General features: G+C 33.6%; 1 protein-coding gene across 4 annotated transcripts in view; it reads right to left on the bottom strand.

Moving 5' to 3' along the window:
- Positions 1-207: 207 nt before the first annotated feature.
- Positions 208-15,897, bottom strand: part of WRN (WRN RecQ like helicase) — a 97,970-nt gene continuing 82,280 nt past the window's right edge. For all 4 annotated transcript variants that reach the window (XM_081128246.1, XM_081128247.1, XM_081128248.1 and 1 more), the window contains 5 exons: positions 14,493-14,624; positions 12,088-12,250; positions 5,285-5,499; positions 3,502-3,591; positions 208-925 (listed from right to left, as the gene is read on the bottom strand). In XM_081128246.1, the coding sequence (XP_080984372.1) occupies positions 806-925; positions 3,502-3,591; positions 5,285-5,499; positions 12,088-12,250; positions 14,493-14,624 (720 nt within the window). In that variant the 3' untranslated portion in view covers positions 208-805. The remainder of the gene's footprint in view (positions 926-3,501; positions 3,592-5,284; positions 5,500-12,087; positions 12,251-14,492; positions 14,625-15,897) is intronic.

The following is a 15,897-nucleotide window of genomic DNA, read 5'->3' as shown; positions in this document are numbered from 1 at the left end:
CAATGAATTTTTTCATACTCTGCTGTGTTAAAATCCTTTGGTCCATTGTGAACTCTAAATGGATCATTTACCCATGCGTGATTTTATAAGATCATGTATTAATCATCTGGAAAATATTGGTTCATTGAGTTATGCAAATCTTCTAAATGTTGATAAAAATCATTATATAATGTAAAAAAATTAACACTGCCCATCTCATTAGAAAAGTCAGTATGAATAACATTTTTAAAGTTTATTATTTAAAAAATAATAGAAATAGTGTAGAAAATACAATTTTCTAGTGCAAATGGTCTCCTTTGTTGTCTTTTTTCCTATTTACATGGAACCAAAATGTTTCATTTTCACGGCTCTGGTTCACTAATACCATTTAACAACGTGTACAAGCATTGTTTAAAGATAGTAAAGACAATGTGTAAAATCACTGTTTTCTTCATGTACAAGACAGAATCTGGGTAATATAGCAATGTTTTACATCACATACACATCATCACTGCTCACCTACCACTCTGTTATCTGTACCGTATTACCACACAGTACATTTTCCAAATATATTGTTGAAATGGAGGTTAGAAAACAGGGCAATACAAGTTTCTTAAAGCAATCTTAAAGAGTCAGCATTCTATAACGTACTCCCTCAGAAGACTCAGCTTGATGGGAACTGCACAAGGCTGTTTTAAGATGCCAGCTGATTAGTGATTAGAGTAATTTTTAACTCAAATATTACTCCCACTCTTTTCAGAAATAAAATATAGCACCTCTCTTATGGTACAGCAAGACAAACATAATTTTTCTGGCAGCTGCCATTTTAACTAAAAAGACCCTTCTTTTTTGTTTTGGCCATTGATTTCTTGCTGGTATCAGCTAAGGTATCATTTCCTTCAGCAAACCAAACCGGCAATTTTCTCCTCGAGGTTGCGGATGAAGTCTATAGGGAAGAAACAGAAAAGGAAATATTTGTACTGTTGAAAATGGGTGTCAGAAACAAAACTAACATAGATTACTGAATATACAACTACCACCCTTCCCTTGCCAAATAAAACAAAATAGTGAGATCTATAAAATTTATTTCTGGATCAAAAAGTAAATAAATAAAAGAGATACAAATTCACTGTATCACTGCTTTAGGGCCTAAAATTTAGGCAATTTACTTGCCATCCTGTTGTGTATTCTTAGACACTCCAGTGTAGACACTCACTTATTTCAGGTCTATGTCCCATGGTGTATGTGCTTTGGGATAACCAAAATGGTGAACTTAATGCTCTGAGGAAGATATCTGCCTGGGCATGTCCACAGACACACACACACACACACACACACACACACACACACACACAGAGTTATATCAGGCATCTGAAAAAGCATATAACTTCTATATCTATAATGGTAGGCAGACTAGAAGAGTGGCTCAGTCATATCAGTACCTTGCAGAGTTATTGAGACACAGCAGATATGCAAATAAATTTGCTGAATAAATTTTAAAAATTGTTTTTCATTTCATAGACTCGAGACTCTGCTAAGAACTGGAGATCCACTTCCAAGAAAAAAAGACAAATGTACCCATGCACAATACTTTGCACAATTTTAGGGGCCCGTGCACCAAATGAAGCCTCAGGACCCTAAAAGTCCCTGAAAAAAAATGTTTTAAGAACCAAAGGCAGTGATTGTATACTAAATAATCTGCACATGAAAAAAATAAAAGTTTTAATAGGTGTTTCATAAGCCTAAAATGGTATTAATTTGTGTTGTCTTGGAGGATCTGGTCTTCAAACTAACATGACAGAGAAATCACCCTACTGTTGGTACTCCTTGGAACCTGACAGTTAGCTTAGTTATTGGAACTATATGAAGGGCTTTATGATAAGGTGGCCTCATCTAAGTTTTAATGTCTGTTAGCCTAAGGCATAGAAGTATAATTTATTCCACTTCAAAAATGAACACTGTATCTATATATTCTTCATTAACTGCTTGCTATTTTATTATGTTTTCTATGTTTAAAAATGGTTTTTAAATATTTAAGGATGGAGGGGAGTAAAAGATCCTTGGCAGAAAACTCTAAAACCTTATATTAAAAAAAGGTAGAAAGTGTCTTGGCGGGTGTGGCTCAGTTGGTTGAGCGCTGTCCCTACACTGGGAGGTCGTGGGTTCAATTCCTGGTCAGGGCACATACCCAGGTGGCAGGTTTGATCCCCAGGTGGGTCACATGCAGGAGGCAACTGATCAGTGCTTCTCTCTCACATCAATGTTACCCTCTCCCTCTCCCTTTCTCTCTAAAAATCAATAAAGGTAATAGCTTTGGGTGAGGATGAAAAATAAAATGAATAATAAAAGTTAAAAAGGTAAAGACTGTTCGCTGTTCCATCTAGATTAAAGAAATCCAGCGTAGGGCTACTCATACTTCAGCAAAAGCTAAAAAAACCTGGTTAAGATATCACCTTTCCTCCAGAGTATTTGTCTCCTCACAGGGAAGAGATGACCAGGAGAGGAGATTATTAGATTTACTACAATGTTTGCCTTAGAAATAATAAATATTAGGGATATAAAGTAGCACAGATAAAAGGCATCTGGATGGACATAAAATTGGGCCCCAAATATGTATTCTTCCCTAAAGACCTCAATATCAACACCCCTTGCAGACACAGACAGCTACAGGTGCTTACAATTAGAGCTGGACCCTGAGTGCATTAGGGGTAAGATTATAACGAAACCTAAATAGTGTGAAATCTAAACGGTAAGAGCAGAGGAAGAAACCCTAAGTCTTGTTGCAGCCAAATACCATGAAATAAGCAGGGACTTTGAAACCAGACAGAAGTAGGTTTAAGTTCTAATGGAGTCAGTCACTTGCTAAGTGTATGACCTTATGAATGTTATTTAAGCCTCAATTTCTTCACACAGAAAATAACAGTACATAACATGACTAGATTATTTGGAGAATTAAATGAGATTATATGCAAAATATCAAAACACATTCTGATTTACTCATTACACTCTTTAACTGGTAGCTAATATCCTTTAACATCTTTTATCTTATGTAACATTTCTATAGAATGTGATCTTAGCATTTTGCCTGTAATTATAATAATGATCTTATTTCATTGAGAAAGGGGGAGGAAAACTTATTTATATTGAGTGTCTTTTGAGTCTCAACAATAAGTACCTGGGGAGACTTTAATTATGAAGTCTAGGTCACTGAACAGGAACAATGCCTGTCCGAGAGGACTTCCTCCATCAGTAGACTAAAATCCCCAGCAATAATAGTAACATTTTAAGGTGATATTTACATCTTTTTGATACTCTAAATTCTACTAACAAACTATCATCATTAAGTTGAGGATACAAAACATTAACTCATTTGCTGATTATATGTGCACATGTATATGTAAGCAAATAGAGTGTATGTTATATTCGTATTTAATTTCATCTAACACGAAGATATATATAAACAGATTAGTGTTCAAGCCTGATGTATTTGTCACAAAAACTATTTGACTAAATCAATTTTACCTGTAAGTGAGAATCTGTAAATAAATCTTCTACTTCTGGATTACTGGATGGTTGACTCCAAGAAGTTAGTGAATTTCTGTGACTCTTAACCTTCAGTGAAAAATCACAAGATGTTTTGCATCAATCTTTAATATTTTTAAGGCACACAAAATAGTTACAGCATGTACTATTTTCTTAGGACAACACTATGCCTAAAAAAGCAAAGCTTAAGAAAATTCTTATTGAAATACCATCATTTGCAACAACACGGATGGATCTTAAGAATATCACACTAAGTGAAATAAGTCAGATGGAAAAAGTCAAGAACCATATTATTTCACTTACATGGGGGATTTAAACTAAGAGCAGCAAATGAACAAACAAGAAAAACAAAAACAAAACATCACAGACACAGATAGCAGTACGGTGGTTCTGAGGGAAATGGGGATGGAAGGATGTAACACCGGGGAAAGGGGTCAAACACATGGTGATGGAAGGAGGTGTGACTTGGGATGGTGAACATACAATACAATATACAGATGATATATTATAGAATTGTACACTTAAAACCTATATAACTTTATTAACCAATGTCACCCCAATAAATTTAATTTAAAAAGAAAATTATTATTCTGAAGTATTGAATTTTAACAATGATTGCAATAATATTACCCATAAAGCATTTTTCTGAGTATCTTAAAATAGTTTGTAAATAATATTGTATATTTTAATTTATACTGAAACTCAGTGGCAGGGCAGGAAATTCTCTCTCTCAGGAAGTCAAGAAAAATAAGAAGGAATAAAGTGATACAGGAGAAGAGGATTCTGGGAAGATGGGAGAGCAGCAGTATAGTTTGTTAATTCCTCTGAATCCCAGCACTAAGACAGATAGAACTAGATAGAACAAAAATTCATCATCTCATCATCTACATTTACAACGAAAGAAAGTTAAAAGGTATCCTCAGGAAACTGAAACTATAAGGAGTTTAACTGTTGGAAAGCCTATAAAGATTACATCAGAAAGAACTGAAATGGAGTTCCTAATTCTCCAATATAAATATTAGCAAACGCCTACAACCATGCTGAGTTTATCAACTAGGAACTAAAATAATTTTTTAGTTAATTAGTAGTTTTCACAAACACTTATCATGGAGTTATGTCATTTTAGATCTGGAAGATATTAAAGGCCAAATTTTCAAATTTATACAATCACTTAATAGAGTCACATTGTCAAAGAATATCATTTTTCTCACACCAGACACAGAGAAATAATTTTCAAAGCACTGGTTTTAATAAAACATGTCATCTAAAATAATATTAACTCATGGTCTTTCTCTGATTATGCAAAAGTGCACTGAGATATGCTCAGGACCATGAGCTACAATTATCCTGTACCTGAGACCCTGTAACAGCAACAGAGCATGATGAATGAGAGAATGAAACACTAACCAGCCGGGGAGGCATTTATAAGGGAATCTGTTCTTATTGTCACTAATCACATGAACTGTCATATCCTTAATTACACCTATAAAAGAAAGATAATTTCCAGGCTATATAACATGAGGTAGAGGAAAAAATTACACTAACATTCCACACAATAAGCTAAAAAGACTATATTCACCTTTTGTCATTTAAAAAGTCACTTTTCTCAGCTCAGAGTGATGAAAAGCATCAGAAATATAGCACACAAAAAGTAACCTTCCATCAGAATGTATGACAGTTTAAAAAATATAGCATTCAAAGTGTTAGAATATGCAAATTGAACAAACTGGCATTTTATGAAAATTCTACATATAATTAACACCTTGGTATCCGGGCCTACTTCTCCCTTGCTTCTCTTAGAACTTGAACAGCTCGCTTCGGAGTTGGGGAAACATCTCTTTTTGTTGGAATCACATGAAGGTTGGCATGACAGTCTGTTGTCACAATCTTTTTCCAGGATCTCAATTGCCATATGGATAAGGTACGTGTCAATGTTTTCAGGAACAAACATTCTAATGAGTTTAATTTTATTCAACTCTGTAAAGGATGAAAAAATAAGATTTAAAAATAAATTACAGAGAACATTTGAGAAAACCTATGAGCTAGAAATGGTAAAATATTTTGGAGAAAAAAAGGAGGAAGGTGGCCGAAGGTGTTCCTCTTTAAAATGCCGCTAGTCCTACAGAATGGAAATGGGTTCAAATGTGTCTCTTGCTCCTGTACCACCTACACCCTTTAACTACAAGATCCAAAATCAGGTCAGTGCCATCAACACTGCATAAACTATATTTCACACTGAGAATCGAGGCCACTATTCCCAAAATTGTTTCTAAAAGACTTATGTACACTTCAAATCCCAAATATCAATTATAAGTTAATCTTTTGAACATAATTTATTCTTAAAATAGAAGCTAATCATGCCTATATAAATAAGATGCCAATAAAAGGATCCTTTCGATGGATACTGTAGCATAACAAAACACTTGAATTACTGTAAATGCCTATTAGTAACTAAACGAGTTTCCTGGCAGAGATATATCTTATTTTCAGAATCAAGGAATTTTTAATTTTTGTAATTTAACAGAGTTGATTTGGACTGTGTCAGTCTCTTCACCTTTACAAATTGTGTAACCACGACCCACAAAGCACTCTTCATGCTTCGAGTACTTCCTCCCAACATCACATTCATCTGCAATTCTCCAGAATATGGTAAAACTAAGCAGTTGAGAACCTATTCACTCATCTTCATGTGGTTTACAAAACTGGTATCCAGCATTTCTGACACCCAATTCACATTGACAATCAGAAACCAAGTATTTCTAGCCCTGGCTGGGTGGCTCGGTGGGTTGGAGCATCATCCCGTACACCAAAAGTTTGTGGGCTCGATTCCCAGTCAGGACACACACTCAGGTTTCCAGTCCAATCCCTGGTCAGGCTACATTAGGGAGGCAAACAATCCATGTTTCTCTCTCACTCTGATGTCTCTCTCTCTCAAATCAATGAAAATATAGCCTTGGGTGAAGATTAAAAAAAAAAAGAAACCAAGTATTTTTAAATGACATTCTGAAAAGAGTAATATAAATTAATAGTAATATAAACTTAAATTACTAGTTTTCAGGTTTACATTCTCCTTCCTTCCAAAGTTCTTATCTTGCTACTCCAGGGCTTCCCAAATAAAACTGCAGATTAAAATAAATAAATAAAGAGGAAGAGAAGATAACACAGCTAATAGATGTTAGGACAGTGGGCTATCTAATTATTTGGCATATATTGTTTCTAACTTTGAAGTTTTAAAATGTAAAACTGATGATAATCTAAACCTTGAAGAGATAAGATTACCTCTAAATGTAAAAAAATCAGCAATGTGATTATCATATCTATCAACCAAACTAAAATTTTATCTGTCCCTTGGTCATTACACCACGCTAATGCCACTGAAATTCTGCCACTTTTACCACTTCATCAATTTAGCATCAGAATTGAGAAACGCTGTGAATATAAACTACATACCTGATTTCAGAGCCTTAGTACAAAAAAGTCTCATTAACAATTTTTGTGTTCGTTAAATGTTGAAATGACAGCATTTTTAATACATTGGGTTAAATTATATGATTAAATTCATCACATCTGTTTACTTTTACTTCTTAAATGTAGATAGCAGAAAATTTAAAATTGTATATGTGGTTCACATTATCTTCCTTTCTGGATAGTGCTGCTCTAGAAAAACCATTCAAATTTTCCCATACTCTAGCCAACGAATACACTACATTGTACTAAATTCATTTTTTTTCTGTGGATATTTAAATATTGGATGAACTAACTATACATCCTAGTTTCATCATATTGTAAATGTAAAATTTAGAAACCAGTTTTTTGGGATACAGCCATACAATCTTGTCCTACCATAGCATCACTGACTAAATTAATTATTTTGAAAAGAAAAAATAAGATATTTTATTCCATTTGAAACAATTTATTTCTAAAATTAGAATGTCTTCTTTTCATAAAATTATGACATATATACATTTGCCTTTGGTATTAAACCACTATTAGTGATTTAATAAATATACAGTTGTTATACCATAATTATAACTTCAAGATATAATTAGAAAATTCATATATTTATTTATACATAAGTACTTTCTATATTTTTACCTTAAAGTCATCCTATAATACACATATGCAAATAAAAGTCACCCTATAATATACATATGCAAATAAGTGGCATCTAGCTTTAAAGATGCATATTACTCTGCCCTAACTTTCCATGCAGGTAAGTGCTGAATAATGAAATAATAAAAACTGGCTGTACTCCTTCATTGCTTTAAAAGAGATCATATTACCCCTACTTTTGTGGCAGGTCCTTTGGAAGCCATCCCTAATTTTCCAGGCACATGCACACAAAGAATGGGAGAATGAAATTATTCAAAATAATATCCAGGCACCTCATTAAATGTCTTGCTTACTTCATTATTAAGCATTGTTAGAATCTCAACTCCATAAAAGAAGCTTAAAATTATATAAATATGATAAACTATAAAAATAAAAAGGTACAGAATTCCTTTAAATATTAATTTACAAGGTCAAAATCTACTTAGCAAATTAGACATAATTTACCAATTCAAACACTCTATTTTTAGGTATAAGTTTATGCCATAATAAAATATAGAAAACTCTCAATTCAGGATTGTGTGAAATTTAAATGCCAATCAAACTTGTTCATTAAAACACTGAGTTAGAAAACATAACTACAGGTAAAGATAAAAATAACATCTCTGAATCATTAGTATACTATATATATCCTCATTTCTTAATATAATTTATAACACATTTCTGCAATGAAAGAACAAATAGTTCTTATCAAGGAAAAAAGCAAATTCAAAAGTAAAATTCCTTATCAACAAATGATGTCTTACAGGCTATAAATGTACAATCAAAAGAAGTAAAATTTAGAGCTCATGGTTTTTGCAATCATAACTTCCTCAATTTTGGCTCTGTCAGTAAACTACAATATACTTTTTCATATTTTATGTACAACCTATAGACAGTATATTGACAGAAAGATGAAACAGGTGTTTAAAAGGATCCTACATTGTTCTTTGGAATTTCAATTTAATATTTATCTCTGAATGAAAATTTATTTGCAATAAGTATACAGTAGTAAAGACTAATGTTTTAGTCACTGATGATTACAAGTGTTTTTCTCATCTCCCTGATATTTGTTGAACCAGGCTGTGCAATTATAAGTAGAGAATTTTTCATGTTTATATATTCTGCCTGATTTTAATATTTCTCAATTTAAAAAGTTGTAACATAAGAAACTAAAATTTCTAAATTCAGAATGTAGAAGATACTACATATAGTAGAAAATATTTAAAGATACTAGATATATAAGGACAGTAAATTGAATATAATTAGGTACATTTATTTTACTCATCAATTAGAGGTTTATAAACCCCAATGCTCCATCAGGATTAGAAGCTGCATATTTCTTTCCTTTCAATAGTCGGTAGTACAACTTTGACATGGTATAGTAAAAAGGAAAACTTGCTCTGTCATTACCCTTGACATGGATTTGAAACAATTTGCAACTCTCTAGGGTTCAGATTGCTCTCTCTGAAACAGGGTGGGAGTAGGAAAATGAAAATATAATGATTTCCAATTTCCTTTCCAAATCAAAAATTCTATAACTTTATAACTATGTGATTTAGAAAGCAAATTTGCAGCCCCTCGAATCTTCTCCATTACCAAATAAACTAGATGTTGTCGATACTTGGCCCATAATGAAGTGAAATTAGAACATCCATTTTATGTCATTAAAGAATATTTGCCCAAGAATTCAATACCTGAAAAAAAAATAATTATAACCTGCCTGAATTATTGAAGTTATTTGTAAAATATACAGTTTTGAAACTTCCCTTCTGCTGTATTTATTTACTAACTTCATATTTTCTTCATTAGCTTCTAAAAGAATAGAGTATTAAAGCAATCATAGAGGGTATATTTAAGAAGCCATCATGTCTTACCATCTTCTTCTTCAGTCATCACCATGTTCACCATCACTGCCACCACCACCATTTATAAAAGAGTTAGCTGTTCCTGGTATGGGCTGAGGATTGGTTCCAGGACCCCACGCTCAAGTCCCTTATACAGAATGGCATAGAATTTGCATATAACCTACACACAACCTCCCATATACTTTAAATCGTCTCTAGATTACTTGTAATGCCTAATGCAATGCAAATACTATGTAAATAGTTAGTATACTGTATTGTTTAGGCATCAACTTTCTAGAATTTTTTTTCCAGTATTTTCAATCTGCAGTTGGTTGAATCCACAGATGGAAACCCGTGTATCCAGGTGGCAAACTACTTACCAAGCACCAGAGCACTCTCTGCAGTATCTAATTATTTCTCACAATTCTGTAACAAAGACATATTACCCCTCCCCGTTTTAGAAAGGAGGAAACTGAGGCTTAGGGAGAGTGGGTAATTTGCCCAAGGTAACAAAGCTCTGAAATGGAAGAGCCAAAACAGAGTAGCTGTTTTTGCTCTTGCCAGAACAGATTAGCTGTTTTTGCTCTTACTGACTAGGCTAACACCATCCAACAGTCTTCAGCGTTTAAGGAAAGCAGCTAAATGATAGCAAACTTGACTGTCAATAGGAAAAACTGCCCCTTCCAGAGAATACTGCCTACCATCCAACAACTTATGAGACACACATTTCTCTTGAGTTCTGAGAGACCATATGTGTGTGTATGTGTGTGTGAAAAAAATAACCTTTGACTATTTCACTTTACACTGGAGAGGGGTATTATATAATCACAATTCTAACCCTACAAAGTGACTACTGTTTTCCTTCCTCTGTCTTATTTCTAGTAAAATGGCTGCTAAAATTAGAAAGATTGGAATGTGACCAGGAGAGCTGGTCAGATTGCTCATAAGATGTTTCACAGCTAAATTACCTTGAATATTTTATCACAGCCCCAAATCTGGCCCTCACACTTTCAGAATTACAAACCTAATTTAACCTTAATAGATCCAAATTAACCCAGTTCACAAAATGCCAATTTATTAATTTACAATTATGAATTCACAATTATCACATAGATAAGTACGCAGATTAGCACAGCTAGTGTATATTTTCCCTGTAGGCAGATCTACATGAAAGATCAAACGATGCCAAGTGACAGAGAAACAAAATTTGTTGTTAAGATAGTTCATCGAATAAAATTTGACATAACTTTTTGATAGGCCCTTAATATATTTGAAGTCTCATTGACCAGGATTAGAAATTGCATATTTCTTTCTTCTAAACAGCTGGCAGTACAACTTTAGCATGGTACAGTAAAGGGAAAAACTTTAGTTCCCTGGAATTTACTCAGATGACTACTGCCAAAACTTGCCTGTGTCTCTCCTCTTCCTGTGCTTCCACAGTGGATCAAAGGAAGGGATGGAGGTGTTCTTTCTTAGACCTTCAGTCAAGTCCTGCTCAAGCCTAGAATTAACACTGCCTTTTAAGGCGACTTGCATATCTTTGTTCTGATCAACTTGGTATTGATTGTGCTTTTAAAAAATGATCTTATTCCTCTCATTTCCAAATGTTTGGAGGAAATCATATAGTTATTCCCAAGTGGGAAAGAATTTGAGATAATAAAAAAATCTGCATTGCAGCTTTGGAGATAAGCCTTTTGGTATGACCACTGCTCTGTCTAACAATCTGAGTAAACTTATCAGATTTATTGAGTTATTAACATGCCAGTTTATATTGATACATTTAGGAGGGGAAATCGTCTAGTGCACCTCATCTTTACTTCTGTAAAAAAAAATGGACCATAATTTAAAAATAGGCACATTTAAAAATGTATGCAGGGTAAGCAAAGTGAGCACAGTTGAGGTTCTGTAGCAAAGTGACACAGGAAACCCTTCTATAAGGGCCTAGAGAACTTGGTCCCTCCCTTCAAGGTCACAGCGATGATTAGAAAGGCTACTGCCCTGGCAGTCTGGCTCTCTGGTTAGAGCGTCCGACTGCAGACTGCAGGGTCCCAGGTTCAATTCCGGCCAAGGGCACGTACGTACCTCAGCTGCAGACTGGACCCCCGGCCCTGGTCAGGGCTCATGCACGAGGCAACCAGTCGATGATTCTCTCTTTCTCCCCACCCCTCACACTCTCTGAAAAGCAATGGAAAAAATATCCTCGAGGGAGGATTTAAAAAAAAAAAGGCTACTTAAGTGAAACCGAAAACAAAGAATCAGAAAGATTTGGGGAAAAACTAGGAGTCAGTACATTTTGGCGAATGACTATAGGAAAAAACTGGGCTTTTGCCCCAAGTGCTGAGGTAGAAACTGGTAAAGGTCGCGAGCGCACTGTTTCTGAACGGGCGTGTGAGTCGCCATCTGATGCTGGAAAGAAAAACAAGAATTTCTCAGACTCAGACTTTCCCGAGTAATAATGGGAGGAAAGATTGTTTTTCTAGAACAATAAAAATCCTTACAAAAGTACAGTTTTCACAGTAGCATAAAGGGTTGATGTTAACATGAAAACTACTGGCGGGTTGCTTGTTTACTTCATCCGGGTTCAATGGCTCAAGTCATTAAGGCTGCAGACTAGGGTGGCGGTTATCACCTGAGTTGATGGGAGGGTTTCGGATAACATCAGTAATAATCTTCTGAACCTCTGGAGTCAGGCCTGCTCGCTCCATATCGACTGGGTAGCCAGCTTTCATCGCTTGGGATAAGTGTATGCCAACTGCTGCGAGAGGCAGGATCCTGTTCTCAGCTACGCTCTCCTGGAGAAACAGCAGCAAAACCACCAGTGAGTTTTATAAAGTCTCCACTACACTATGAAAACACCGTGTCCAAAACCTTCAGGTAATAAATGTTCACTGAGAAACAATGTACTTAACCTTCATTTATAATTTTGATTTTAATAAACAATTTCTTTAAAACGACCTACATTATAGAACTCCACAGATTCTACTTTTTACAATTATTACATTAAATACAACAAGATCACCCAGCATCAGCCAAGACATCGATCCTCATCTTTGTAATTATTCACTTTGAAAACCTATTAGTGACAGAAAGCAGTCATTCTATGTTCAGTCTAAAAGCTGCCGCAACCTTTGAAGATAACCCTTTAATCCAATAATTTATATACCTGAAATAAATCATGTGCCTGGAATTGAATTAAACATCAATTTTGTTAAATTTAGGACAATGTTGCATATTTCTGTGGCTTTTAAACAAATGTAGCTCCAAATCCATTTAAGATATGTATTAGATATAACATTCTTTCAAACACTCCAAGAGTTTAGTCACTCAGCACTAAATTATTTCATAATACTCTCTTTTAATGCATCCTGAAAGTCTGAATTTAGATTGTATTTGTGTAAATGTTGATACTTCCATAAACTAGAGCCTTTAAAGCAACATTTTCATCCTTCAAAGGTAGGTTTTAAATTACTTTCATTAAATGTCTACCCTTTCTACTCGACAGTGTGCACCATGTGTGCATAATATCAGAGTTATTTGATACCAGGCATCAAATTACCTAAAACTAATTGTATTATTGCTTCTGATTAATTAGTCCTTAGGCATGTTTAACTTTGTGGTTAACTGAGAAGACCGTCTTTCACTCCTGGGAGATAGAGATAATTACACCATAATACTACACAATAATATACAACCAAATAACTGCAAAAGACATAAATGAAGATATGATTCTCTTGACATTTTTAACCATGAGTATGTAATATAATACATAAAACCTCATATTGTGGCTCAGTATTAGCATGCACTTTATTCAGAAAATTTGAAGGCTATTCCAAATTTTCTTAGAAACTATATTCAGTTATACCATACATGTAGGGGCAAATTGTGCATATACAAGCACACTTAACATGTACACTTAAGTTACTATTTAAGAGGCGGAACTTAAATTCCTATTTATCATGTAATTTGTTTCAAATATGGTACACTGGAATTATTTGGTTTCCTGTGTAATGGATTCTGTACTTTTAATTAAGGAATTTGACTAATTAGAACATCTATTAAGTAATTAAGAAAAGCTATGAACTATTTATTCTTATTTATATTTGACCTTAACCAGTATAAAAAGTGTGTAATGCACCCTAGTGGATGAAGACCCAGACTAGAAAACCAGGCACTGGCCCATTTGGCTTGCTCTAAATCAATTTATTGTCAGAGAGGATAGGAATTCAAGTTAGTTAAATTTCACTGGAAGCCTCAATCTGTCCTTATTCCACTAAGACTCTCTAGTTTGTACAGGGTGGGGCAAAAGGAGATTTACAGTTGTTGAAATGGAAAATAATACAATAATTAATATATAATATAAACTCTGTGTTTCATGTACTCACAACTGTAAGCCTACTTTTGCCCCACCTTGTATATTAAAAAAATATTCAAAGGCCCTAAGGATTTATGCCAGAACAGTGAAGAAACATTAAATGTGGCTATTTTTCACAGCAATTAGATTTTTTTCAAAGAGCATCAGGCATGGTTAAAAAATAGAACAGCACTAGAAGATAGAGTGAAAAGCAAGTCTGGTGAACACACAAGCATGCCTGTGTCACAAACACATTTATGTTATTTGTTTTTCACACTACTCTACATCTTTTTTTTTTACTTAATGTATCTTGGAGATTATTTCTTATCAATACATATACTAATGGTTTTTTTAACTGTTAATCTGGTGTTTTTAAATGGTCTTAAAATATGGCTTCTCTAATATGCCTGAGCTATAAATGTGTTTATCAGTCCCTCTGATGTAACCTCTACAAGATAATCATGGTCAAACTATACTTGCTGTTTTTACTTAACTGAGAGGTAGGCTGAGCAGGAAAAGAGAATGACATTCTGTTCCAAAATTAAGTATAAAATGAAACAATATAAAATACTGTAGGATTAGAAGAAATTTATCCCAAGTAACAACTTTGGATATGGAAAAGCTGATAAAACATGTGCTTAGATAAATTTTAAAATTCCCTCGAATGTGAGTGTAACACTTACCAAAGACATCTTCTTTTCCTGGAATAAAGAATATGTGATGGCTGTGGACAGAGGAAGCGAGGCTTGTTTGTCTTTCTCCACCACACTTTTCTCATGTTCTTCTTGAGGTTTTGTACTTGAAAAGAGGTCCGTCTACAAAATTTTAAATGTAGCACAAATGATGACTAATAATATCAATATGATGACAGAAATATCAATATAATCAGTAGGCATTGGGAAAAAAATAATACAAATAAAATCTCTAAGGAACAAAAACTCCCTTTTTATGAGGAGCTCCAAAAAGGTTTTGGGTTTGTTGTTTTTTTACATATTAATTTTAAAAGGCAAAATAAGGCTAGAGGGAATAGTTTTTAATAAAATATTTGTAACAATAAACATGGTTGTAGAACTAGAAATTCCCTTTAGCCAATAAGAGGGAATAAAAAATGAACTATAATGTAGACCATTCTGCCTCTAAATATTAAGTCCCCTAAAACCCCTGGAAGTGAATATTAAATGAATGAATAAAAATAATTAATATTCAAATTTAGGAACTATAACCACAAATTCTGCTAAAGTATCTTAAGGGAAAATGTCACAACTACATACATATAGTTTAAGATACATACAAACTATGGCTCTTGAAGCATTATGTAAATTCTTAAATATGATTCATTAAGACATTTAAAAGAAAAAAAAGGGAGAAATGCCTAAAAATAAGATTTATGAAGAAATGCCAGAAAGGTTTGGAAAACACTTTTTTTGCCTTGGGTCAGATAATTCAAATTCTAAAATCAGGCACCATATATATGATGCCACATAGATGAAAAAGTCAACAGAAACATTTCTATTTTTCACCAAGGAGTAAACCAATATTCAACTAATATAATTTTTAATTATAATTCCTAAATGATAGGATATAGATACAAAATTAAATTTCTTTCCCAAATAAAAGCTCATATGCTTCCTCATGTATTTATATGTAATATAATGAACCACAAAGATAAATAAACTTATCGAAATGATTCCAATATTATTCATCAAGGGACTAGGCTCTTTAACTTTTTACATTAGTTGTTACAGGTTTCATGATGACTACAGTATGTGGTTTCTATCTACCTTTTATGTATAGTTAAAAAAATAGTTATCTATGTCTTTTTAGGATTTTTTAAGTAGCTGGACATTTTAAAAACATCATAATTCTCATAAAATGTATTTCTGCAAAGTGATTTTAACTTATTTTTCCTAAATGGCCATTCTAATGGGTTTAATACCCAAGTCCTCATATTTATAACTTTTTATTTGTATTATGACAGTATTTAAGTTTTGCTTCAGAGTTTTTAAGTAAATATATTAAGAGCTTAATGAAAGTGGTGAATAGCAAAGCTCACTTAGTAAACACTAAAGTTTGTTAAATTTATTTCTT

This window comes from Miniopterus schreibersii (assembly GCF_964146895.1).
Source record: "Miniopterus schreibersii genome assembly, chromosome: 2".
In the NCBI taxonomy this organism is placed as follows: Eukaryota; Metazoa; Chordata; class Mammalia; order Chiroptera; family Miniopteridae; genus Miniopterus; species Miniopterus schreibersii.
This window is presented reverse-complemented; position numbering and strand designations above follow the sequence as displayed.